The sequence below is a fragment of the Ammospiza nelsoni genome, chromosome 8 (assembly GCF_027579445.1).
Source record: "Ammospiza nelsoni isolate bAmmNel1 chromosome 8, bAmmNel1.pri, whole genome shotgun sequence".
Taxonomy (NCBI): domain Eukaryota; kingdom Metazoa; phylum Chordata; class Aves; order Passeriformes; family Passerellidae; genus Ammospiza; species Ammospiza nelsoni.
In genome coordinates this window covers 11780325-11808006 of record NC_080640.1, presented here as the reverse complement: position 1 = coordinate 11808006, position 27682 = coordinate 11780325, and the positions used below count along the sequence as shown (strand labels likewise).

The following is a 27682-nucleotide window of genomic DNA, read 5'->3' as shown; positions in this document are numbered from 1 at the left end:
TATTGAATATCACCCACATAAAGCCCAATAAGGAGGAAATTACTGATTCTGAATGTGCATCTGTATGGATATACACATTGGACAATACAAATCACTATAGGTTACAGTGGCTATAATTTATATGTATCTGCAACAGTTCTCTGGCATACAGGGAAAAGACCTGAACATTATTCACAGGAAGACTCACATCTCAGCAGATTATATTACATACCCACCATCCTAGATTCAGGATCTACTTTCTGTGCCACCTAAGATGGTATAAAATTATTATAACAATTCAATACACATAAATGGAAAACTCAAACCAAGACACATTCATCTGATTTGTGTTAGGGGGCTTTTGATGCAGTTCAGCAGTCTGAAAGAGGGAAAGCTAGAAGCAACTGACAACTCTAGGACATGATTCATTGTTGAGTATTGCTGCACTGCAGAAGACTTGAAATCATTATCTTGCTAAAGGTAGTAATTTATTTGATAATGAGCCAAGCTCCGCTAACCTTACTCACATGCTGGGCAGGACCTGAAGCTGCAAGCAGCGGAGTAACAGTACCACAGTTCTTCACACACTGGAACTTAACTGTGGCTCTGTGATGCGGCCACTACTGCAGCAGAAATTAGATATAATAATACTATTTCTAAAATAGTAAGATCCCATCAGCAGGTGCAGGACAAGAGCAGGATTTCGGCTGAGACTCAAATTTTAGGTACTTTTCCCAGCTGCTTTCAGATATGTTAGATGATTGAAAATTTAATCTTTCCACTGGTATTTCTAATTCATTACAAAACCATCAATAGTTACTTAAGCTATTAGAAACAGTAAATAAAAAAAATCAAAGAATGCTGGAGACAACCTCGAGCCTGGAGTACACAGGGGGATTACATTAACACTTCACAGAGAGAAGCAGGAGTGATAATCTTGCACTTGTCAGGCCTTGCTGGGGCCCACCCTTGTGTAAGCCTGAAGGAGACTGCAGCAGGACGGTGCTTTAGCAGGCACAGCAGGAGCAGGTCAAGGGGAGAAGGGAGTGGGGGACTCCCACCCATGGGCATTTCACACCTCCTGCATATCATGCAAGGACATGTGCAGGGAGATGGGATCAGCTCACCATACGGTGTCCTCATCTACCCCCTACAGCTGATCTTAAAAACATCTTAAATCTCTATGATTTCTCCACCCTTCTCTGGGTATTAAGATTTTTTCTAATAGCCTCTTCCTTCCAGAGGAGTCAGGTGTCGAATAGTGAAAGATGCCTGACAGACTCTTCATCTAGGGAAAGGCTTGGTGGCTGAGAATTAAAAGGCTGGAGAATAAAATGTGAGTGGAACAGGAATATGATATTAGGGCCTGGATTCTGCTGCTGGAACCAAAAGGCTGTTGGAAAGCTAATGAGCACATGATGACTCCTTACATATTTGAAACTCATTTTTATATAGACCCAAATGTTCCTGATTGGGAAGACAGCCATGGGTCAGAACTGGTAAGCAGGTAATGCAAATTATTGTTTGAAGAAACCTAAGAGCTCTCCAGGGCCAAGTGTATTTAAAAGCCTTGTAGGCTTTCCTTTATAGGCTCTCCAGTAATTAATGATGCTGGGCAACAGGATGGGAGGGGTTACTTCTGTCAGACTATTCCTTCACATATATATAGGAAGAAAAGTTCCCCCATCTCACTCTCTAAAGCTGAAGGCCAGACTCATAGCATAAACCATAACACTGGTGATGGTAGGAGCCCACAGTGGGTAGTGATGGTGATGGGGATCTGCAGAGCATTGCTTTCATCCAGCAGTCTTGGAGAATTCCTGTGTTTAGTTTGGAGGAGGGTGCAAGAGAGGAATTTTCTAACATGCCATAGTAATCCCAGTTTCAGAACTGGGAGGAAAAACTGGGATGGAAAACTGTTCTGCAGTTTCAAACCATACTGGGGAATAGCAAATTCAACTTAGTTTCAGGATTATTGAATTAATTTTATTCTCATCTATTTTATTTTTTAGGTAGAACATGTAATTGTACATTATACACAGACCACTTGTCAGCTTTAGCTTCTCAGAACTAACCAAGGTCTTTATTTGGGTGTTTCTATTAATTGAAGCATTGCTATGATTTAACTTCTTATGAAAATGGTAATGTTTCCTCTCTTGAGATCGTTAGCTCAACTCTAGTGCCAAACATGATCAAAGGTTACTGTTATTTGAGATCTATTGCATCATCTTTATGAACAAAGTAGAAAGTCTCAATCCAATTTAAACTGAACAACCGTTCTTGTTATAAAACTATCATTAGGTTTGAAAATAACAGGTGGAGAGGACATTAAAAAAGAATATAGTAAAAACATCAGTTAGATAATTAAATAATTGAGGACTATATAGCATTTCCTGTCACTGGAGCAAAAGGAGCCTTTTCAGTAAGATGCATTTCAGTAACTTTTGTTGCTTTTAATACTGCAAGACTGATGTAAATCTGAGAAGGCAATCTGGTTTGTAGGGTATCTCCCAGGATGTCAGCCCACTGACAGTGCCTGAAGCATCTCTGCTTTTTGGGGCCATGAGGCTCTGCTGGATTTCCATCCTGCTGGGCAAAGTACAAGACTTGCAGTTAGATTAAGTAATATTTATGTAACATATTTGTAATCAACATCAAACAATAATTTAATATTAGGTAGATAAATTTTGATTTCCTTAGTGGCAATTTCCCATTGATGATTTTATCTGAGTAAACAGAGCAAAACCGAATTGAGAAGCAGAGCCTCGTGCAGGGACACGTGTTCACCCCGCATTCCATCCCGGGTATTTTGAGATGTTTGTAGCCGTGTTTGGGGTCTGGGATCAGCTCAGGAGGCACGGCCGCAGTGTGGTGCTGCTGCCTCCCGACAGCTGCGGGGCTGGAGGAACCACCCCAGCCCCCGTGCTTTCCTTCAGCACCTCATCCTCTCCTCACAAGGCTCCTTTCACACTTTCCAGAAGACTGTCATGGTCCCTGCCCCAAATGGCTTACATACTCCTGGGTCATCTTTTGATGAGATTTTACTTTATTATTTATATCTCTGCAGCAGCCCATAAATCCTTACATTCAGGAAGTAATGGCTTATCATTTTCGTGCTACTGCAGTTTAAAACATGTCTTAAATTAACTGCACATGGGTTGTGACCTCGAATAAATCAGTGAGCAAACATTTTTTCTCTAGTAACCCTTTCTTCATGCACATCAACACACGCCACTGATGCAAAACTCTTTTATGCAGCTGGTGAGACAAGTGATTCTTCTTATTTACCATAAAGTGAATGTGCATCTTGAACAAAGACATTCAGGGAAATAAATAGCAATTTTTTCAATGAACTGAAACTTTCTAGGTCTGGCTTGTCCTTGCTATTAATGGAGATTTATTTGTTTTTATTTAAGGTATTTTTTTTTCTTCTGTGTCTATTGGAGATTTTTGCTTTTATTAGCAGAAAGGCTTTTGCAGAGGAGGACATGTGCTCATCTTAAAAGGGAGAGTTTAAAGTGATCCCACTTGAAGACCTCCACCTTGTCCAGAGGTTCTCTCTATTATATGAGTGCATCATTTATAGCCATGACAGTCACAGCAGCATTGCAGGAGGGCAGATGTGGTTATTTACACTTCACTGATGAATCTCAAGCATAGAGAATTTTAAGTGGCTCGTCCAGAGTGAAAGTAAATTTTTGCTAAGTTCAGAAACTCAGGTGTCCTTTTGAGTGTCAGTGCAGCTCCTGGTTTATGAAGCTGTTGAGGCATTCTCTCGTTGTCAATATAATTTATTGCAGAATTAAATAAATGTGAATATTTGGGTCTTCACAGTCACACTGATTTGTGTCCCGGTTGTGATGTTTTAAGGCTTTAAAATAAAATGGGCTTTTGCATGAGTTACCATGGACTCCTAACACTCACCCCACTATCTCTGCACTGCTGAGATAGAGATGTGGCTGCCACGAGGGTGAACTTGCGGAATTTGGGTGAATTTAGCTCAAATGGAAGTTGTCATGAAGACCAGTGTGTACAGTCACACTTACACAGTCTCAGAGGACACACTCATGAGGAGTTTGAAAAACATAAGAGTAGAATCATGGAATAGTTTGGGTTGGGAGGGGCCTTTAAAGGTCATCTAGTCCAGCAGTGAACAGGGACCTTTTCAACCAGACCAGGACGCTCATGGAAATGTCTTAATACATGGGTATAATTTTTAAACACATTTATACTGTTTCCTTCAAGCACAAGCATGAACCTGAAGCCCAAAGGTGACCATCTCCCTTCTACTCATGTTTTGTTTTTAAAAACATAAAAAACAGTATAAAAATATCAAAGTTATATATTCGAGATGTAAATTGGAGGGCCTTTTTTGTTTATAATATAATATTATTTTTTTAAATTCTGAGCATGTCCCTTTCTTCCAGCAGTATTTTGCTCACAAAATTATAATTGTATAATTTGATATTACATTACATGTGCATTGTTTTGTGTTAAAGATCTAGAAGTTTGGTCCTCTTGAGAACTGAAATCCTAGAATCAAGGAATTTATCATAATCATCTTCCTTGTAATCTTATTATGTAAGAAACATCAGTACAAAAGAAAATGAGGAAAAAGGGGAGTACAAAACTTAGAAAAGGAACTTTATTGATTTTTTTTTTATTAGAAGTGTGCATTGAAATGTTTGAATGTTTCAGTGTATAGGGTATTTTGTAAATTAAGTCACACATAAAAAGAATACATTATAAAACGAGTATTATTCTCCAGTTCTAATGGTAAAATCAGATCATTTGAAAGCATCCATTTGAAACTGCCTATTTTGCCACGTAATCAGTAAAATGAAGTGCTACAATTCAGGCTTCATTAAACCAGCAAGAGAGAAAGTTTTCTGTCATCATTATTTGTTTCAAGTGGTACTTTAAGGTCGTAACCAACATGCATGCTGCTAGGGAGTGTATACATGGTACAGTACATTCCCTGCCCTAAAAAGCCCTATCAGATGGAACAATTTGTGTGCTTAGAGAGATAAACCCCACCATTTCAGGGGTTAGCTGGGAGTGGAGAGAACAGCAGCAGCTGATCCTTGAGCTGCTGTCTTGCCTCTCCTTTTCCTGCACCATGGATTGTGCCAAAGCATCCACATGCAAAGACAGGCTACTGTGAATAGTTAAGCATGATGATATGGCAGAAGTCAGGCTCCAAATGCCATTTGGCATGTAGTGACAGGACAAGGGGAAATGGCCTTTAGCTGAAGGCAGGTAGATTTAGATTAGATTTCAGTAAGAAATTCTTTACTGTGAGGGTGATGAGGCACTGGAACAGGTTGCCCAGATAAGTTGTCGATGCTCCATCTCTAGAAGTGTTCCAGCCCAAGCTGGATGGAGCTCAAGCAACCTGGGATAGTGGAAAGGTATCCTTGCCTATGGCAGTGGGCATGGAAATGAGATGATCTTTAAGGTCCCTTCCTACCCAATGTATTCTGTGGTTCTATGATTTTTTTCCCCAAACTGCACAAATCCCTGTTTATTGCCTTCCACAAGACCCTGCCTTGGGTGGACTCAGGACAAGAAAGACAAGGAGCTACTGGAAAGGGTCCAGTGGAGGCCACAAAGCTGATGATGAGTCTGGAGCATCTCTTGCATGATGAGAGACTGCAGGAGCTGGGCCTGTTCAGTCTGAGAGAACAGAGAACACTGAGAGGAGATCTTATCAATGCATATAAATGTTTCAAATGCAGGTGCCAAAAGGATGGTGCCAGGCTCTTTTCAGCGGTGCCCAGCGACAGGATGAGGAGCAATGGCCATAAACAAAACCACGAGGTGTTCCACTTCAACACGAGGAAGAAATTCTTTACATTGAGAGTGGCAAAACACTGGAAGAGGCCACTCAGGCAGGTCGTGAGGTCTCCCTCTGTGGAAACATTCAAAACCCACCCGGAGACATTTCTGCATCTGGGTGTCCGTGCCTTGGCAGGGCGGTTGGACTGGGTGATCACCAGAGGTGTCCAACCCTAACCATTCTGTGACTGATCACCAGAGGTGTCCAACCCTAACCATTCCGTGACTGATCACCAGGGGTGTCCAACCCTAACAATTCCGTGACTGATCACCAGAGGTGTCCAACCCTAACCATTCCGTGACTGATCACCAGAGGTGTCCAACCCTAACCATTCCGTGACTGATCACCAGGGGTGTCCAACCCTAACAATTCTGTGACCCAGCTGGCCCACCCTGTCGGCCGCGCTCAGCCGCTCTGCTCCGGGAGCCCTTTGGGCCAGAGGGGAAACATTCCTCGGTGTCCTTGGTTAGAATCCCCGACGGCCGAACTTCAGCAGCAAGATGGACACACACGCTCTGGCAGCGGAGTGACCGGCCCATCCCGGTACACGGCCGCCGCCGGGCCCGTGTCTGACGGTGCCCTGGGCCCAGCGCGGCCCCGCCCGCAGCCGCCGCCGTTGCTACGATACCACAGCCAGCGGCCTTGGCTGCCAGCAGCGGCCTCGGCACCGCCGCGGGCCCGGGCTGCCACCGCCACTGCCCCGGCATCGGCACCGGCACCGCCCCTGCCCGCGGCACCGGCACCGCCGCCGGCACCGGCACCGCCCCAGCACCGGCACTGACACTGACACTGACACCGACAGCGACTCTCTGCACCGAGCCCGCCACCTCCACCCGACGGCAGCATGGCTGAGGTAACCTGTGACCTGCCCCTCCCGTCCCTGCCTGTCCCCTGGACGGGACGAGGGCTGCACCTCAGGATAAGCCCAACAACACCACCCGTGTATCATCTGTAGCCATATACCACATTTATGTGTCACCTGTGTGAGCAGAGCTCAGTTAGGTCCTGTACCTGTACCCAGGCAGTACTAACTCCTATATTTTAGGAGTAGCTGCTACCTATAAGATCGTGGGTAGAATTCTTGGCCTGCCTCCCCCCTCATTACTGCTCATCTTTTAACTCTATTTACAATCACAAACATGAACAAGATCAAGACTGAACTACTGAAGGGAGCCTACAAGAGAGCTGGAGAGAGACTTTTCACAAGAGCATGTAGTGGGGGACAGGACAGGACAGAAGGGAGCAGATTCAAACTGAGAGTACGTTTAGATTAGATATTAGGAGAAAATTCTTTACAGTGAGAGTGGCAAGAAACTGGCGCAGGTTGCCCAGAGAAGTTGCAGATGTCCCATCCCTGGAAGCGTTCAAGGCCAAGTTGGATGGACCTCTGAGCAACGTGGTCTAGTGGAGGGTCCATGGCAGGGAGTTGGAATGAGATGATCTTCACAGCCCCTTCCAACCCAAACCATTTTGTGGTTCTGTGCTTTGGAGAGGATGAAATGAGAAGAAAGCCGTGAGTCCTAGAGCAGGTGTGAAGGAGGGATGCACTAAGTTTGAGCTCACAGCTCAGACTGTTCTTTGATGCCAGCCAGAGCATGGGCTGCAGCATTAAAGTTGCCCTTGAGGTCTTCCTGCTGACAGGAGAGCTGCTTCCCTGTCCTAGTGAGAGCACCTCAGAGGTGCATTTGCAAGGATTTGGCATCAGAACTGAGCTAGATTAAAAATGTCTTCTGTGGAAGGTTTAACAGCAGCATTTCCCACAGAGGGAGGACTGGATTGTGTTGGCATCAGTGGAGCTTTGAGACGTGCTTGTCTGCATGTCTCTGGCACTATCTGGATAGAAATCATGAACTAATCAGACTTTAGAGGGTAGAGAACTGGGCAGAATTAGGGCTAAAATACTGGGTTTCCTCAGTGATTGATGCATTATTCAAACACTATCACAATTATGGTATTTTATAGACTTGTCTTTAAAGCAGTTGTGGGACTCAATTATAAGAACTCTGGCTGGTAAAGCACAAGTTATTTCAGTAAAATTAGGAGAAATGTGTTTGAAAAATAGCCTACAAGATGCATATTATGTGCTAGCAAAAGAACTGTTATTACAGAAAATTTTGTCATGATTTCTTAGTAGCTGTTATACACTCAGTATATTACTTTTTTGTGTTCTGGGGTCATAAGTGAGATGTTAAATTCTTCCTGTTTATTATTTCACTCAGGAAGAGTCTGACAAACCATATGTGGAAGAAAGTGCCTTTGAAGCACTGGAAAAAGACTCCGAAGAATTCATCAGTATACTGAGTAGGGATGAAGCTCTGGAAAAATTCCGTGTCGAATATGAGAAGCTTCTTGCTATTATGAAGAAGTCTCGTGAAAATGAACATCATCTCATGGAGAAATGCAGGAAGCTGAATGCTGAGCTTGTGGAGAAGTCATCCAAAGTAGCTGTGCTCACCAAAATCACTCATGATGATGAGGAAACTATATCATCATTGAAGTCGGTAAAGTTTTGAATAGAATGAAGTATGATCTGAAATTGTAATGAAAAACGTGGTAATAAGAAAAGCACCTGAAAGAACACTTGATTTTATGTAGAGAGCTAGCTGGAGGATTAAGGAGAGAGGTGGCATCTCCAGTTGTTTAACCTCTGCTTTGCTTTGTTTGCTCAGCCTGGTATATTTACAGGTTTTAGTCAATTTCTGTGTTTATTTGCACTAAACCAACTCCGTCACCTTTCAAGTACTTACTGAAAGTTTTTATTTAAGCTTTCCCTCTGTAAAATGGCACATTTTCAACTTAATGTACTGGTTTTGATTCATTATAACTTTTGAAAGATTGCTTGGATGTTAACTATTGCCAGAACATAAAAAAAAACCCTACTTTTTTTGAAGTATGGATTTTAGGCCAAGGAAGTGACAACTTATATAAATAAATGTTTCACAGTGCTTTTGAAAAGGAATCCTATATAGCATTTCAGTGTGATTTCACCAATTTACTCTGATGTGTTGTTTGTTATTATTGATTTAAACTCTGTCAAATCAAAGTGCTTGGCTCCTTAAAAGCAGTTGATGTTTTTAGGCTTACAGTGAATTTTCACTGTCAGAAACCTAAAGCTGCCAAGTGATCTTAAGACTGTATGTGGAACTTCTTCATTCAGATGGTTTAAAAACTTAGATTTGTGATACCTAGATAGGCTTTAATTTAGCACTTATTTGGGAAACCTCCATGCCTTACAATAAAGTGTTTTGTTCCAGTAAAATAAAGTCAGTGTAGCAATCCAGAGTGATTTTTGAGCACTACAGAAATAGAAGTTCTTTGAAATGGAGTTTCTTGTCCTTAGAATTATGAAGAAAATAAATTCAGAGTAAATATAAATAGCAGCACTGTCATCCTGTGGCTGCAGCTTGCAAACCCATGCCCAAAGCCTCTTCAAGGAGGAAGAAAAGCATGGAAAATCTTGTTGATTTTCACTGCTGCTAATCAAAACCTGGCAGATGAACATCAGGAACCATGGTGATCCTTACAATTTCCTTTTTGCTATCACATGGAAATACTCTGTGTGTGAACAGTAGGAGTGGTGGTCCTTCCAGACATTCCCAAACTGAGGAGACGTCTCGGTAACGTCATAAAACTGAGGAGTGGAAATGTTGGGAAAATAGAGCCTTTCCAATTTCAGCAGCTAATTTTAAGCTCAAGCAGGATATGACTGAAGCATACTGCCTACTATTGAACCCATTAAGTGATTTTCTAGTGAAAAAGCTGCTTGACAATATGATCCTGCTAGAAATGATGTGCAATGCACAAGATGTGACATTTCATTTCTAGTGGTGTGCTGTGGGTCGTGTATAGCTGATACTTTTTCAATTTGGTTATGAGAATTAGTCCTTTTCTTAAAGGTTCAGGAATTATTTGGATATTGTTTAAAATGTTCATGTCTTGTTTGAGGCTTTGCTTGGTAAACCCTTTATATTCCATATTATTCTTCTTTCTGAAGGAAAGTTCTAGAAGAGTTGTTGTATTTCACTACAATTTTGTGAACATTCAAACAATTTGTTTCCCATGTATCCAAGCTAAGTGTTGAGAAGGAAGTTCAAGTGCTAAAGTAGCCAAGATGAAATTCTTCAGTGCTAAATTAAACAAAAAATCTGTCCCACAGTTTAATTATTTATAAACCATAAAAGAATCCTGATGGGGCTGTTCTTGTAAAAATTGAACAGTTACTGTAAAAATGGAATAGTTGCTCCAAATTAAGGTCCTACATCTTGGTGACTTGATGGGTCATTAGGGTAAGAAATAAAACATGCAGAAGAAAATTTTTTCTCCATGTGAAGCCTGTTTGTAATCAGTAGAGTTTGTTTAGGGCAGGGGTTAAGCACACAGATCAGTGGCTGGTAGGAGGTGGGTCAGTGATAATCAATAGCTGCTGTCAGGTGGCAGTTAAAGGATCTGTTTTGTCGTTTTAATAAACAGGACACAACAATCTGCTGTTTACAGTAATATCAAAGGAGCAAAGGGCCAAGCTAATCATGAAGGAAATTCAATTCTATTTTTCATGGCTAGAAACACTGATCCATGAGTCTGCACTGGAAGTACTCTAGAAGAGGAATTTATAGGAGCTTGTACTGCCCTGCTTGAAATTGCCAAATTTTCAATTTCCAGGCGTATCAATCCAATATAATAAGAAAACGTTTCATTAATTCTCAGTTTCTGAGCAATGAAACTGATGTGATCTTTTGGGGTATTTAATGAAAGCAAAGTAAAGCAGTCACACTTCATAAGTTCTGCTTCACAAGTTCCAGTGTTCAGTACTTCTCCAGAGATTTTTGAATTATTCTAACAGCAAACATTCAGGGTGCTCCCTTTAATTATGCAGCAGACTGCCATGCATTACCTGCCTATCTTGTACTGCAATCACCCCGTGTTGCTGACACACTGCAATCTCTCACACTGAATAATAATGTGAATATTTCCTCTATGAAGACTTCCATCATCAAAATTTTTCTCCTTTTTACTTCTGAAAATAACAGATCTATTGATCCACTCTTACAGCAGAAGACACAACCAAGGAGCAGCTACAATGAAGCTCAGTTTTGCTGATGCTCAAGTCTGTAGAAAATTCTTATTTAGATTTTGCTTATTAGCATGGCCATCACCCCTGTCTTCTTACTCTATTGATAAAAATTTGTATTATCAATACAAATTCAATACAAGTTTTTACAGGCCAAAGATAAAGTTCAAAAAGCACAGCTTAGGATAACCTGAAATCAGTGCTTATCTGAATGGTCTTATTGACAAAAGAGATCACTTTTGCAAATACTCATCAGAACAAAAGACTCTCTGAAGCCACTAAAACCTTTCAGAAGCTTATTGATTTTATTCCCCAGTCCTATTCCGCAAAACTCCAATCGTAATGATTGAATTCACCAATTTTAATCACAGTCTAATCAGCCAGCAGGAAGCTCTGATGTATATAATCAGCTTTAATCTTATTTTCAATTTGCATTTTTTCTAGAGAAAGGGTAGTTGCCTCTTACTGGTTGACAAATCTGAAACATGTTTATTTGCAGTTATATTTTATGTTTCTCTGCTAGTCAATAAGTACACTGTGTCTTTGTGCAATTATTTCAGCCCAACATGCATTTATTTAAATTTCAGAATTTAGCTTCTTTGTCTGAGATATTAATGAATGAAAAACTTATAATTTGTTAGATAATGCTTGATGCTTTATGTATGATCATTGCTGCATTGAATGGAGATTAGAACTCAAAATGTATGACATAAAAGTTGATTTTATATATAAAGCTGTTTAAAAATGCTTGATACATAAGTGAAAAATCATATTTTTCAGGCTAAATTTTGAACTAAATAATTTATAATGTAATGAAAATACTGTTTGTAGGTAGTGAGTTTAATTGACTGTAATTTCAGAATTTCTGAGCAAGGAAAGCTCATTGTTTACCTCTTTATTAGTATGTGTGGATAAAAAGGAAGAGCAAAAATTCCTGATCTTTATGTTCCAGATGGTTTCTCAAATTTGGATATGCTGAGCTAGTTGAATAAATAAAATGGAAATGTATTCCCTCTGCATTTTGAAGAGGCTACAGATGTTATATTTTGTGTTATCATTCAGCAAAATATGGTACCCTGTTACTTCTGCTAGTTCTATAGTTTGAATTTTTAATTTAGGCATTAAAAAGCTAAATATTACATAGATTTGATTTGTAAGGTTTCCATAAATATATTAACAATATAACATAACATAGGTGTCATAATTTAGAGTTTAAAATAAATAGCTTTTTTTTTTTTTTTTTTTTAGGAACAAACAGAGATGTCAATTACAATAAAGAATTTTTGTAAACAATTTGATATAAATTAAATTTTTTTCTTTTCTTCCTTGTGGAGATGGTTTCTAAAGTAGTTTTTTCCTGCCCCAATTTCATGTGATGCAAGTAGGAGTTGAAAGGATATTATGGCCTGATATGATGATGCTTCTATTTGGCTTTCCTTGGGGAGACCCTAGAGCTAATGTAGAACTGCACAGCCACGGTTGGGGTCTAGATCTGTACAAGTTGATGAAGTCCAGACCTCTGCTAGGAGCCAGCTGAGAAAAGAGCATCATGCTGTGATTTGAAGCTCAGGGACTTCTAGTGTAAAAGTAGTATCATCATCATTTACTGAGACTTCTGGAACTTTCCTTCCGGTCCAGTCACTTGCTGAATTTAGACTTTTTTTTTTTTAGCACAGGATTCCAGAAATGGTAGGAGCTTTATTTGAACCTAGCAAGGAATAAATCGTGATTTTGAATCAGATCATAAGGATCTGCTTCAAGGGAGAGAGAGGCAGAGGAAGTTATAAAATGAAGTGAATCCTCCTCCCTTATCCTGTTTGTGGGTATCAAACCCTAGGCTTGTGAGAGGCACACAAATCTGTCATTTAAGTAACTCCATGTGCTAAAATTTGGCATATGAATTGAGCTGTGTCTAAAAAACTAGTTGAAATCAAATTACACTAAGTCCTCACAGATAAAAATGAACAAAGAGGAAGAAAAGTTGAATAGCATCTTTTTCTCATCCAAATCAAATTGGATGCTCATTGTCCTAATAGGAATTCTATAGACATGAGTTATTTAAGTAGAGGATACCTTTGTGGGCACTGAATAGTCAGTAAATTTTTACTGATATTGGTGCTGCTCATGTTATCAAAGCCTCACAAAGTCCATGCCCTCATCCAAAACAAAAGATACTAAGTGAAGGGGACTGTTGTGAACCTAATCATGAAAAGGCACAAAATTCTATTTTCTCAACTAAGTAAAGTGCAAGGCAATTAATTTCTAATTAATGGTTATTTTTAAACACAATTTAATTTATGTAATTATTTTCCATTTCATTCCTAGGAGCTTGAAAGGGCCTGGAAAATGGTGGATAAAGCCCATGAAAGGGAAGAGAAAACGAAGGAAACAATTGACTCACTAAAAATGGAAATTTCACGCCTAAATGATTTAATGAAGGAAAGAGCTGGACAGGATTACAAGTAAGTTTTCCTCAGGGAGAGAGAAAGCCTGATCTGATTTTCTATCATTCTATACCTTGTTTAGCCATGTAGACACTGTGGAAAACATAGATATTTTCTGTCTTTTACTTTTCTCATGAATACGCATTTATTTGTCTGTGTGTTTATGCAGTGAGTAAGTAACAGAATCAGGCTCTGACTGAGTTCATTCAGTGTTGGATTAAGCTAAAAGATCAAATAAAATGAATCTTATGCACTTTCTCAGTATGTGTCATATTGTTTTATCTGACAAACTCTTCAGCATACTTTGAGAATAGGATCCTGTCAACATTTTTACATTTCACAGCAGCAAGGTCAAATAGATAAATCAGGAAGGCAGGACACTTGATTTCTCTTCTGTTCCTAGCTTTGTTATAAGGCTTTAACACTGTCTGTGTTCTTGTTTGTATTTTATACATTTTCAAGATTATGTTTTGGTTTTTTTAACCAAACACACATAGAGGGACCTAGTCTGAGATGCAGCCTCTAAGCCACTGCATTGTGAACATAATAATCATCCTCTGGAGCTGCTCAGAAGCTCTCCAGAACTACTGTTTGTAGTATCAGGTCCTCAGAGACTGCTTATGCTGTAACATTAAGTTAAACTCAAAGATTTTATTAAGTGTTTTGACCCTATGGCCTGTGCACTTCCTACTGAAATTGCTGGTGGTTGGCCTGCCTGATTATGGCTTGAAATTTTCACACTGTTTAAGGTATTTATTTATAATATGCATGCAGGATATGTATGGGACATGCTTGCCTCTTCACTCTGTGTATCCAGGTGGCGAAAACTTCAGTGTGCTCAGGCACTTCCCCCTCCAAGGAATATGCCAGCACATAAACCACCTGGGTCCATGACAAATCCTTCACCTTTTGTCCTTGACATGTTCTAGACCTGCTTGCTTTCCTTGGATCTAAAACCTTGGTCATGCAACCTCCCCTTAGTATAACTCTCCTTAAAGTCTTCTCTCCCTAGCTTTTTGCATTTTCCTGCAAGAGCCAGGAGCTGTTACTTTGCTAACACCTCACTCCTGTTTCCAGCTCTGCGCAGGCTGCTGCTGGCTTACAATTTCTTCTTGAAGTTCTCTCTGTATTGTCCTCAGTTCCACACTTAAATACCCTGTCCAGTGACAAGGCCATGAGACTAACTCACTCCTTTGCAGATTACAGCCTTGAAAACCCAATAATATTTTAGAACAATTAGACTGCTTTTAAGACAGAGCTTGAACCCATGCTTGGACTTCCTTTCATGTTGTAAATGTGTCAAAACAGAGTCAGTTTTTTTTTTTTACATTATGTGACTGTATGACATAACCTAGTTAGGTGTCCAGTCAGGTGAGGTGCAGAGAGACAGGTTACAATAGTGTAACATTTTTGGTCCCTAACTAATTTTGCAGTGGGAACAAAAGAGGAAATTTTTTCCCCTGTTACCTTTCTGGGAAATGGAAGGTTTATTCAAACTCATGAGGATGTGATACAACAAGAAAGAGTTTTGACTTGGCTGATGGTGACTCTGTTCACAGTAGATAAAAGCATATAATTCAGTTGACCATCAGTCTTCATACAGAGGAGTTTAAAATGAAAAAAAAAATTTTTTTCAACTCCTCTTTGTCACAAAAGTCTTTGTCTGGCATAGGAGGAAGAACAGAAATGGCCTGTGACACTGCTTGACTATTATTTCCTTGCTTCCAGTGTTGAGGATTTGCTAAAACTTCAAGAAACGGTAACAGAAGAGCGAGACCGACTGTTGTCAGAAATTGTGGAGTTACGTCAAGATCTCACTGCAATCACAGAGCAGCAGCAGGAAACAGAAAAGGAAAAAAATGAGGCAGAGCAATCTGTTCTGCAGGTCTGTACTGATCACCAGATGGTGATTTTAGGCTTTGCCCTCAGCCTTTCTCCACACTTACAATTGATCTCCAGTGACTAGAATGCTACTAGCTGTTGTTTTGCATCTTAAACATTTTCAGGAGTGCTCTGAGTGGACTTTGCCGTGAATGACTTTAATATTTTTCTGTGTTTTAGGCTATGTTCTTTGCAAAGTGTATTGTCATGTACCAGCTGCTTCCACAGCTTCCCAATATCCCACTGAGGCCAAGGTTGTTTTTTGTGAATTGTAATCATCTTTAATGCTGAAGAAATGGGATGTTTTCTGTATTGTAAATCCTTATGCCTCAAAAGAGACACTTAGAACATAGACCTGGAATGGAGGTTCTTGGTCCCTTGCTGTTGGCAGTGGTTGCCATATTGTGAGACACCATCATTCTTAAGAATGTATCAAAATCTGGCTTAAAAATAATGAAGTTATTTTCTCTCCTTAATGGGAAGCCTTTTCCAGATTTTTGCTTTTTCCATAGTTAGGTACCTCTTACTTTCTTCTTTACTCTGATTCTGGTTTACTGTTTTTCCACTTAATTTTTCCACCACACAATTGTCTGTAGAGAGCAGTCATACTCCATCTCAGCTTTACATGAAGTTAGGCTTTCTATATTTCTGACCATCTGAATAGACAGTTGTTCTTTGTGATCAATATGTATGGCTTTCTTGAAATGTATAGAGCAGCTAGAGATAGACAAGTCTGAGGATCAGAGGAATAGCCACTGAATGGAAGGTAGAAAAAGATGAAACATGGCATACAGAACTCTGATATATCAAATATATAAGCATAATAATGAGAAATTAAAGAATTAAAGCAGAATATAAATTGGGGCTGGAGCAAGACACCTGGAGAAAGGAAGAGTAGAAAATCACACTTAAACAATGAACAGACAAGAGATAGAAGGAGCATTTGGCTTACAGTTTTTTATAAATTACAAATAGGAAAGTAATGATCAGTCTAGGTTTCATGCACAGAAATTGTTGCTATTTATAAAGAAGATGACTGGTAATGTACAAGAGAATATAAAATCTTTGTTTTTCTGACAGCATTGTGGGCATGAGAGAAAAGAGTCAAAACTTGTTGAATCTTGGCAGCCTTAATCTTCTGATACTCACTTCATCAACCCTTAATTTTACAGAATTGTTACAGCATTTGTAATCACCTCCCATTCTTCCAGTATGAAATTATTCTCCACTTCAGACTGCTTAAATGACAATGTCTCTTTGAAGATCCTGTTGAAGATCCAGTTAGTTCTGGCAACTTTTCATCTGTGGGCTCAGAGGGGGAGGAATCCTTAAGCAAAGAACATCTTTCAATTGCTGGTCCCTGGCTGAACCGAATATTTCCATATGGATCAGCCCCCTGTGTCTCCTCTCTGCTGATTCTGCTCCATCAAATTTTTGTGGAGTGAGAGAGCAGGACTCACAAAAAAGTCTATTAAATATGAGAAAAATTTCCTCTTTCAGAGTTCTCACATAGGAACTTGGAGAGTAGAAAAATTGAGAGCAGTTGAGAAAATGAATACTGGTCTAACATCTCTCTCTTTCCTTTAATATCAATATAATAAGTGTTTCTGCTAGTCAGAGAAAATAATAAAAAGAAAAATCCTTGCAATACAGCATAAAGCCCCAATTAATTTTAATGCTGCATTGAGAAAGTACCACTTTGCAAGTAGCTTATAACAGTAAAGACATTTATGCCACTGCATCTCCAGAGGAATGCTTTTATGTTTGGACTGTATCAGACTGTACTTCTGTCTAGTTGAACTGACTGGTGTTTAACAAATTTTTGTCATCAATAAATAGGGCCCTCATGCAGAATAATTTTTTGTTCAACCATTAGAAAACATAATTACTTCTGAGAAGATCTGGCATACAGTGATGGTTGCAGTAATATAGAAGCTCTTGTTTTTAAAATCAAGGAGAATCAGAGAGGTGAGAGGACTTGTTTTCCTGAGTAAAAGGCAGCAGAATTTAAAATTGTTTTCTTCTCTATTATTATAGCTTCAGCAAGACATCCAGCTGCGTCAAACCGAGGAGTTACGAGAGATGCGAAAGAAGGAAAAAGTGGAGACTGAGCTGAAAAATCTTCAAGCTGAAATGGATAAGAAGCAAGCTGAGGTCCAGAAGTTACAGCAACAAATAGAGAATGACAAAGAGGAACAACTGAAAATAGAAAATAATCTTAAAGAGCAGAAGGTAGGGTACATGGCACACTGCTGTTTATCAGGTCTAAGATTAGAGTAAAATCTGTAATTAAGAAGAAAATGGAATTTTCTGAAAAGAGAGGGAGGGAGAGTAAGTTATTAAATTTTAATAAACAGTGTTATATAAATATTACTTTACTAATAAATAAGTATGTAAAGCTTGCTGACAGATTTCAGAGAGATTTCTCACAGAAGTCAGTAGTGGATCACAATGATATTGTTCATCTTGAAAAATCACAGCAAATGAGACACAATCTGTGAAGAACATGGATGATCTATAGGAGCAGGAGACTGCCAGCTTGGACTTCTGACTATATTGCCAGCTTTGCTATTGATTGTGTCTAGTGGCATTGGTAAAATAATTTTACCTCCATCCCTTCTTTCTTCTTTTTGAAAATAATTTTTATCTGCCTCTCCAGCCTGTGAAAGGGCAAGGAACTGTCTTCATAAACCTTTTTGATTGATTTCCTCATTCTGTTTCTAAAAACATTATCTGGACACGTCCTAACATAGTGTTCTGCAAGTGTGTGAATTTTCAGGTTTTCAGTCCATTTCCCCTGACTTTGAGAAACTCTCAGAGAAGCAATTTCAGTAAATGGCAGGGGAGATCTCATCACTGTAAACCAGTCCTACCTCAAGGGAAACTTCCTTGTGAGTTGTGTGTATCTTGTAAATTTATAACTTTTATAGCTTTTTCTTCGCTTCTGGTCCCTGAATTTGAGAAGGTAGAGGTCTGTGCCAATTTTTAGTCAACACAAAGTCTTACTAAAATACTCAGAAAAGAGATAGAGAGAAGACTGGATTAATTTTCTGAATATCACTGATTTGATGCAGCTTTTGAGGGCAGCTCCATCATCTGCCATGGCAATCACATTGTGTATACTGGTTTTGTTCCATTCTTCTTCCTTTTTATAGTCTTTTCCAGGCTTTCAAAGTGTAGATTTTAGGGTCATTCAATTATCCAAACTGTCCTGGAAAATATGAGCTCACATAAAGTGCTGTGTGTGGGCTAATTAACCAGACTTTTGCATTGTCTTCCTTGCCTGTGCTGGCTTGAAGGTGTCTGTGAATGCCCTAAATGGTCTTTTGCTTGAAGTCTGTCCAAAACACAGGCTATCCAACTCTGCAAGGGTCAGGGTAGAAATCTTCAAAAGAAGGTAAGACAGCTACTGCAATTTCATCAGGTTATTGTCTCAGTTGAATAGTTGCTGTAATACCTGCTATTCTTTTATTCTTATTCTTATTTTATAAGAAATTTCTAATGAAACACCCTTTTTTGCATGACATTGAAAATGGTTGGATACAGCTGCTATAAGCTTTATCCCACCCCTGTTCAAGACTCAATAAAGGGTTGCCTGAAACAGTGTTATCCTGACATTTGCAATGTAAAAAGGAGTATTCCTTGTTTTTACACTAGGTTCTACTTCTCTTCCTTTAATGTTTTTAAAGGAGCAAAATATAATGACTTCATCAGGAGGGAAAAATATGATGGCTGTTTCCTCATTTATATATGTAATACCTGCAAGGAAATTTCCATCCAGCAGAAGATAAATCTGTTAGCTCCAGTATTGAAATATATGTTCTGTATAGAAGACACAAACCCACTATTCCATATGTTTAACTGAAGACAAATTAAAGAGCAGAATGCTTTTGTCCTTGTCTCAGCAAACCATGTACCCAGAGAAATGTTATCAGCACATTAATGTAGGATGCTTGCTCATAAAACAGAGCTTCCCTGCCCTCTGCTGATTGAAGTGATTTGAATCTCATACTCATTTTCAGTAATTGTATGTAGCAAGCTGTATTATGTGATGGTTGCCAGATGCCTAACAAGAGGTAAAGTATCTATTTACCACTTGCAATAAATACCTGCTAAGCTTCCAGAAAAAAAATTGCACTGGATCTGTTGTTCATTAGACATTATGATTTTTCCATGTCATTATGACCATGTATCATATTTAGTAATATTAGTAATTTCATCAACAGTGAGGGCTGGTTTTTAAGCAGACAACAATCTGCAGCAGCTTTTGTTTCCTGGGTAGCAGGAAGGTTTGGTCTTCAGGTGTACATAGGTATTGTGATGAGATTTAGAAGAATTAATAGGATTGTTCTTTAATCTAACAGACCTTGAATGAAAAAGCTGGTAAGGAACTTGAGCAATTGAAGATGAAATATCAAAAGCTCTCACAAGACAATGAGCAGCAGACTGCAATGCTTGATGATGTGATGAAGGACATTGGTAAGAAGACAGCACAACTGAAAGTAAGTTCCAGAAGGTTCATCCTACGAGCTGTATAATTCCAATGAAATCTTACCACTTGGGACAGGGATGACTCCAGTTCTTGTCCTGATAGTTCCCCACAGGTAGTTTTGGAGGAAACATGAGTAGTTTTTAGGAAAAGATCTGCTGATACCATTCTTTCTATGGCAGGTAGTCTCCAACCCTCTCATCTGACATGGTAGCACCTGTTCTCCTGGAGGAGTTGTTTCATAAAACACATGAACCAAAATGTTAAACACTCTGTTCATAAAGGATGGGCGGTCACAAACATGGGGACTCTTTTCAATCCTGAGATCTTCAAATAAGAGGAATGATTTTCTTACAATGATTAATGTAATTTGAATTTTGCCAAAATCCATTGAAAAATGGTTATAAATTATAATAATGGTGTCCTGGATAGTTTCCACTGAAAGGAATTGCTTTCAACACTAAAATTTCTTCCCCCCCAGTATCGATTGAGAAAGTTAATATAAATAACCAAGATGGTGTTTACTTTCAGATCTAAATGGTTTTGTTGCCTGACTTCACATTACTCAACAGTAATTTTATACAACTCAGAAGCAGATGAGTTTCTGTTGAGGAGCAATTAAAGGATTCCTGCATATTCTTATTAGGGTATTTTGAGAGCACTTGACAAAGGGTAATGTATAGATGTTGGATGCTATTGTGCTATTTACCATATCTTGCATTTTGTGTCACCATTGGGGTTAAAACAGTAAACATTAGAAAATTCAGGTAGAAAATTATCTTCTTGAGTTTTACTGTATATAACTAATTCACCTAAATAAAAAGCTTGTTTGTTGTTAGTCTGATAGAAACTAAGCCCTGACAGATTAAAAGCTCAGTTCACAACTGATATGACATGGATGGTTCTGATTTGGATCCTTAATGAAGGATGATAGGAGGTTTCTTTCTGTTGTATTTTATTAGTCAAGCTGAAGGTTATTTTTCTTACTTATTTGAAAAACAAATTACTGTCTTTTCCAGATGATCCAGTTTTATCATTACCAATGCCATCATTATTTAAAACTTTACAAATATGACTTACATCTGAGACTTTGGAGTGTCAGAGGATTTTGTTTCTATGATCTTATCCTGATTTCAGGAAAAGTTGATGGAACTTTCAGAGTCATGCTCAAGGACTTCTGGGAACAAAAAAATAGAAGATACTGCCCAGTTAGCAGTTAAGCCAGCTGCTAAAGGTTAAGAGCCCTAGTCATGATCTGGGCTGCAGGTTTTGTAGGGATTGTGCCTGCAATACTATCCTGCAGTGTGCTGGGCAATGTGAATTGTCAAACTACTCTTAAACCTCTTGAAGCTTATTGTCAGTGAGAACTGAGGAGATTTCCATTCTCCCAGAGGATGCTTCATAGCAGGATTCCCCTTCCCACAGAATCAGTATCTGAGGCTGTAAGTGGAACACTGTAGTCTGTGATGACTGTAAAACCTCGCAGTGGCACTGAATTGTACAAAGTTATACTTCTTAAAAGGAAAAAGACTGATTGCTGTTGTGATTATTGGTTGTTTCCCAGTAACCAGTCATGCAGTATTTTGATTGATTATTTTTTCCTCTATTGTATAGTAAATGAGACAGACTCTGGATTTTGCCTTTTCTTTAAAGCCATAGATTATAAAAGAGATGGGGATAATACATACCTGCTATTTAGGGACATGCAATCAGACCACACTACAGATCTCTTTCTCATCACAATCACTGTGCCTAGTACTTCAAATGAAAATAGATCTGCCTGTTTTTAATCTACTGGACTAATTGGGTAGTGCTGTGTGAAGTTTGCAGCTCGAGGTTCTTTGTTGATCATCTTTAGCCCTAAAGTGTAAGATTTGATTATCATTTTCATTTCCCAAGCTGGCTTTGTTTAAATTATATTAAATATTTTTCAGTTAGCTAATTATCTTTCTGCAGCTGACCCACAGCACTTACATGTTTTCTTACTGAGTTTCATGGAGTAAGTGTACACCAAATAAAAAAGCATTTTCTTCCCTCTTTCTGTGGATGCTTTCTCTCCCCTTTCCCTGTTGCTATTCTGTAGGAGATAGAGGATGAATCTGCTCATATGAGCCTCGAAATTTCAAAGCTGAGCAAAATGAGAGATGTTCTCCAGAATAAGCTGCGCACTGCAGAGGAACAAAAAGTTGATGCAGAAAATGAAAAAAGCCTTCTAAAAAATCAAATAATCAGACTGGAGAAAGGTAGGTGCCAAAGAGATAGGTGGATCTGTTTTCTGAGTTCTTTCAAGTTATTCTAGGTACCCAATAAGCATTAGCATCAGCTAATACATAGGGTTGTAAAACCTGTTCAAAACTACTTGAACTGGTTATGTAATGTCGAGGCTTTAAAAAAAGTCCACTAAATTGTGGACATCTGCATTTTTAACATCTGTACAATTTGAACAGAGAATTCACTGTCTTTTCTCTTTTTCTCTAGAGTTGGAGACAGGCAAAAAGCAGGCAGATACTGACAGGAGAGCCATAGATGGGCTTGTGAGGGAAAGGGATATGCTAAACCAGGTGAGTTTGCTTTGGTCATATTGATAAGCCTCACAGCTTGAGAATTAAATGCCTGTAGCTTAAACATTCACATCAACACAGAAATGTAGAATTCATAAGGTAAGTTAAAGCCTTCAGATTTCCTTAAGCAGCTGTACAAACTACTTTCCTGTGCACTGAAATAATGCTAGTATCCATAAAAACACAGAAGGTTTCCAAGTTTTAATGTATAAACCATCAGGGACTTCAAACTGCAAACGCATTATTTGGTATCCGGAGAGTTTGCTATATCTGTTTTTACACAGATCTTTTACTCTGTATCTTATGAAGTTTGGTACTAATCTAGGCAAACTGAGTGTTTGCTAAGAGAAGAGAACCAGAGTGTTGATACACTTGCAGCAGCTTGGCAGGTTGGTTGAGTAGTAATCCTTGCTGTTAGATCTGATTTCTCATTGTTTCCCATCAGCCCAAGGTTCTTGTACTGCAGTATAGCATCTCAGGTTTATGGGCAGACCTGAAATGTTATCTACTAAATTCAGTGCTAAAAGATGATTTCTGACGTGCTTTATTTAGTGTAGATTTACTGTCCTGTGTCTTGAATCTAGCAGAGGCTCTGATTTGACAGCTTAAAAACATTTGTTTTGTATAGGGCAGGAAATTTTAAAGTGGGACCAGGAAGCTGATTTTGTAAAGATTATATGTTGATGTTTTCTGTTTAATCTTTATGCAAAATTTTAAAGTAAGCTTGGTTAATTTCAAGCTTGAACTTTGTATTGAAGACATGAGAAAGAAGTGTATGTGGCTTTAATGTTACTGGCTGTTGGCATGCTTTACAATCAAAATGCCTTTAAGCTGGTAAGGATTTTCCAGTCATTAGTTATATCCACTTGTAAACAATCCTGTCAATTTTATTTTTTGTAATGCATACACTAGTGTTTTAACGAAATCAGAAAGAGCTCTATTTAGCAGCTGTGCTAGAGATTTTGGGTTTTTTTCAGATCAGATTTAAGGTTCAAGTATTTCAACTGAACAAATTAGATAAGGAATGATAACATTGAAAAGTCCATAATCCGCTTTGACAATGACATGCTTTTGTCATGGTGGTAACAGTGTTGCATTTTCAGCTCAAGACTCATTAATTTTTGTTCCCTTTAGAACTTGATCAAGGCTGCAAATGCTAATCAGAAGCAGATCGATTTGATGAAGTTCCATGAACAGTCAAAACAGAACTTGGAGACAGAAATCCAAGATTGTAAAATAGAAGCTCAGAAACAAAGGAAAATTATTTACCAATTGGAGAAGGAGAGAGAGAGTTTCATCAAGGAATTGAGTGAGCTGAAAGAGAAGGTAGGAACAGCTCTTTGTGCAAGGGGTTCTTTCCTGTCTTACTCTCAGAACTGTGAACATGATACATCAATTTTCCTAACATGCCAGTGGGAGAAAGCTTGGATTGGTGGTCTTCAATACAATGTACAAATATTTCTTGGTGTCAGTGCATGTTGTCTGCTACTGCTTCAGCTCTCTCTAGGGAAACCTTATCAATGGAAGAGAAACTTGGTAATTCTGTGAGAGACTTGGAGTCCAGCCATGTATTGCCATTACTGGAGTTCCAACCAAGGCCTCTTGACTTCTTATACATGAGTCCCACAATTGAAACTCATATGCACTTGGAAATTACACTTTGATTGCCCTATCTGCAAAGGACCTTATCTTGCAAATGACCACTGTCCTAAAATCCAGGCCAGGGAGACCTAACAGTGCTCAACATATTTGTGAGGTACTTAACATTTTGAAGGCTTACTTCCTATGTGAAAACAGTTCAGCATGTTCAAAATAGATTGCAAAACAAGTTTTCCAGGAGCAGCTGCAGAGGCATAAAATCCGTGTTTCCTGCTGCCCATTATTATGTATAACTTTATTACTGGTGAAGTAAAATCAGGAACATGTTTTTAACATGTTCCATTAATTGCTGAGTATCACATTGGAGAGCCCTCCAAGGAACTCATTGATTTACTGGGATTAGCTTCGAAGCAGTTTCAACTCAAAAATTATTTGCTATCTTTTCACAGTAAAATTATCCTTCCAACTTCATTTGACCAGGGGCTTTTAAATCATTTTAGAGTGGTGTATGCTCCATTGCCTGGAATACCTCTTGTCATTTCCTTGTAAATAATATTCCACAAAAGTGAGATTTGTCTTTGTTGCAAAGTCATATTTTACTTCTTTCCCTCATAGTGCATTTCTAACAGTGTAGATGTGAGTTAAGAACATTGTAAGCTAGGGCCAGAGAGTAATTCATAACACTCAGAACTACAAGGCTCTTTCTTTTAATTCTATTTGGGGCTGCCCATAGTATTTTGAGGGTAAGAATGACAAATGTTTGTTTGCTTACTTTTTCTTTTCTCCCCCTGCCACTTTGGGTGTAAATTTTCTATCATTTCTTATAAGGCAGAGACTCAGTAAATGGCTTATGACACTAGAGCTGTTTGTATAATGATGCCTGCAGTGACTGCAGCTTTCCAAAGGACTGGCAGGCTTCCTTGGATCACCAAAGGGGCAGTTCCTGACTCTGCTTATAGGTGAAGAGCAGCAAGAACAGTTTTGAGCACGGGGGTATGTGAGAGAGCAGTCTTGTCCTTCAAGTCCAAATGCAGGGTAGGACAACATAGGATCAGGATTGTTATGTAAATAGGTAATATTTAGGTTCACTGTTTGACCTATTCAGACTTGAGAAGCTGTGTCAAAACTACAGAAGTCATTTCACAGCTGGTGGGGAATGAGCTACTGATGGTAGTAAGGCTATGGCCAGTCAGTGCTCTTCTCTCACCTTTTGCTACCAACCTGGTTTTGCAGGAAGTTGCACCCCACCTTTGGAATTGCATAAGAGCTGAAAAAGAGATGTAGCTAAGAGATGTAGCTATTCTGGCTCTGAAAGCTGCCTGGCTATTTATAGCAGCACATACTCTACAGAGCTGCAGAATTCATCTTTCAAAATCATCATTTACCACATCACACAGTTTGTGGGGATTTGGAGTGGGGCTCTGGCAGAGCCCCATCCCCAATGGGCACAGCTGTGAGCAGCAGGTGAGCAGCACTGACAGCAACGAGCCATGGAGTGCCCAGGGGCACTGATCAACCACCAAAGGGAGCAGAGGGCACACAGGAGCAGTGCATGAACATGAGGGTAAAAAAGATTTGGCTGAAGAACAAGGGGAGCAGCCTTCTGAAGTGATGGGATGTTACTCTGTATGGGCAGATGCCTGAAGCCTTCTGGTGTGGTATGGTGTTACTCTGTTAGCGCAAATGCTTAAAGCTTTCTGAAATTGTATGGTAATACTCTGTATATTGTGACAACAATAATTTACTATTAACTGATAAACAGAGTCAACAAAATCATATACACAACAGTAAAATATTTTTAGGGTGAGAGTTTGTGCATGATTTCCTCCTCTAACTATTGCCTTGGCTGACTGCTTATTTTCAAGTCACTGCCACTTGTTGAAAAGTCTTACTTCTAGATTAACCAGCACAAGTAAGTAACAGCATCTGTTTCTTGCTCTTTGTTATGTAGCCTGTATTATTGGGTACAACTTTTAGCAGATATTTTTCCTTTTTGAATTGAAATTCTTAAATTATAAAATACTGGTTTCTCTGTGCGAGGTTTAGGCTGCTGAAAAGGAGGTAGTGAAATTTTCACTGATACCTTCCAGTTCCATCTGAACTGTTCTTTGGCTATGTTTTCTGAGGAGTCCCAAAACCAGTTTTTAATATGTTGGCTTTTTTCAAATAAACCCTCTTAAAATGCTGAGTGTGCAGTTAACTACCTATCCAGGAAAATTAAAAGATAAGTTTCCTTTTTTAAATTCACATAATCTTTTGGCAAACCTGTTCTTCAATAGACATATCACTAAGGCCATGGCAGCACTTCCTGGAGTGGTCAAAAAAGGATAAGCAAGTAAGGACAGCACCACTTGAAGTGTACAAATAATAGAGCTATGAGAATAGAGGAAAAATGATGAATCCCAAATCCTTTTTGCTTAGCTTTGTGCCCTCATTGCCAAATCTGAGAGGTGTAGTGTGCCTATTGACTAAACAGGAATTTAGCATGCTCAGCCTCCCATGGGGCTGTGTTGTGACACACTGCATGTATCTTTTCTGTATTTATAAGAAAGAATTATTTGAGTTTAATCATTCCTGAAAAAGCAAAATCAGCATGTAGCCTGTGAGCACAACTCAGAAAACTTTGTCCACAATCTTACTGCACTTATATTGTATCAGAAACAAGTAAAATGCTTATAAATGCAGTGACCTGCTTTCAAAACTTGCTCCAGCCTATTATCACCATAGTGCAGATAGAAAACATGCCTTATTGATTTCTTTTCTGTGCTATTACTTTTGGCAGATTGTTTAAATAGCGAAGGAAAAGACAGGAGTAGGTTATAAAGTGGGATTGTGTTTTTGTATTGCATTGTAAGCAGTTCCTGGGATCACCTGAAGTCAGCTACAATGTGCTGGAATTTTATTCCTGCTTCTGTAATAAAATTTTTGATATTTAGCTCTCCCCCATCTTCAAAGTTGGTTGGAGGTACCTGGTGGAATATTTAATTAAGCTCCTGTCCTGTAGTTAGGCCTCCCCAAGACTTTACTGCTGAGGAAGGGATAATGCTGTAAACTACGAACTTTGCAGTTATTGACTATTTGATGTAAACATTTGGTTTTTTCTTCTCCTTTGATGTGCAAGCATGTATTTTAGCCCAAAACTCTACTTTCAAAAGTGGAGTCAGGAGAACAGAATATGAACTGCATCTGGACGTTGACTCCTCTCCTGGATTTTGTCTGTGTGATTCCTCAGCTTTTTTTTAATGCCTAATTTTTTTCCCCTACCTTTAAGAATGGCATTGTTTTCTCCTCCTGGGTGGTGAACCTGGCAAACCATGTTTTTGATGTGTGTGCTCCTTAGTATTGTTTTTATTTCTTATTTTTTTGTGATGCTGAATTCTGTATGAATGCTGCTTCCTTGAGTGCTGCTGTTTTCAGCTTTGTATAGCAGGAGAAAAATCAAAAATATTTTTTTAAAAACTATTTTTAAATTAAAATGTTTAGAATCTCCTCATAATGATTAGTAACTATTTGTATTTTTGCCCCTGTAACATAGCAATTATTATTTGTTATGATAACTTAATTATGTTATGCTTATGTAACTGCTTAATAAAGGTGTCTGTAAAATTTTGTGGTTTTGTTTATTGATACTGCATGTGATCATCTTCTTTCTATAGTCTACAATACTCCATTCTCCTTAGCTAATCTTCACATAATTATTTCTAATCTTTCATAGAAGCAAATAATGGTGATTACCTACTTATTTAGACCAAGTGTTAGACCTTACCTACCTTACCTAATTATTTAGACCAAGTGTAAGTTACAGTAACTGACTTTCTTATT

The 27682-nt window shown here is 38.8% G+C and overlaps 1 protein-coding gene across 1 annotated transcript in view; it reads left to right on the top strand.

The window, feature by feature from the left end:
* CFAP58 (cilia and flagella associated protein 58) overlaps window positions 1–27682 on the top strand; it is a 65178-nt gene that overhangs the window by 1856 nt on the left and 35640 nt on the right. The window contains exons 3-11 of the mRNA XM_059477104.1: window positions 6201–6527; window positions 8038–8319; window positions 13212–13348; window positions 15059–15215; window positions 17249–17443; window positions 19576–19713; window positions 21784–21943; window positions 22179–22261; window positions 23396–23587. Of these exons, the coding sequence (XP_059333087.1) occupies window positions 6201–6527; window positions 8038–8319; window positions 13212–13348; window positions 15059–15215; window positions 17249–17443; window positions 19576–19713; window positions 21784–21943; window positions 22179–22261; window positions 23396–23587 (1671 nt within the window). The remainder of the gene's footprint in view (window positions 1–6200; window positions 6528–8037; window positions 8320–13211; window positions 13349–15058; window positions 15216–17248; window positions 17444–19575; window positions 19714–21783; window positions 21944–22178; window positions 22262–23395; window positions 23588–27682) is intronic.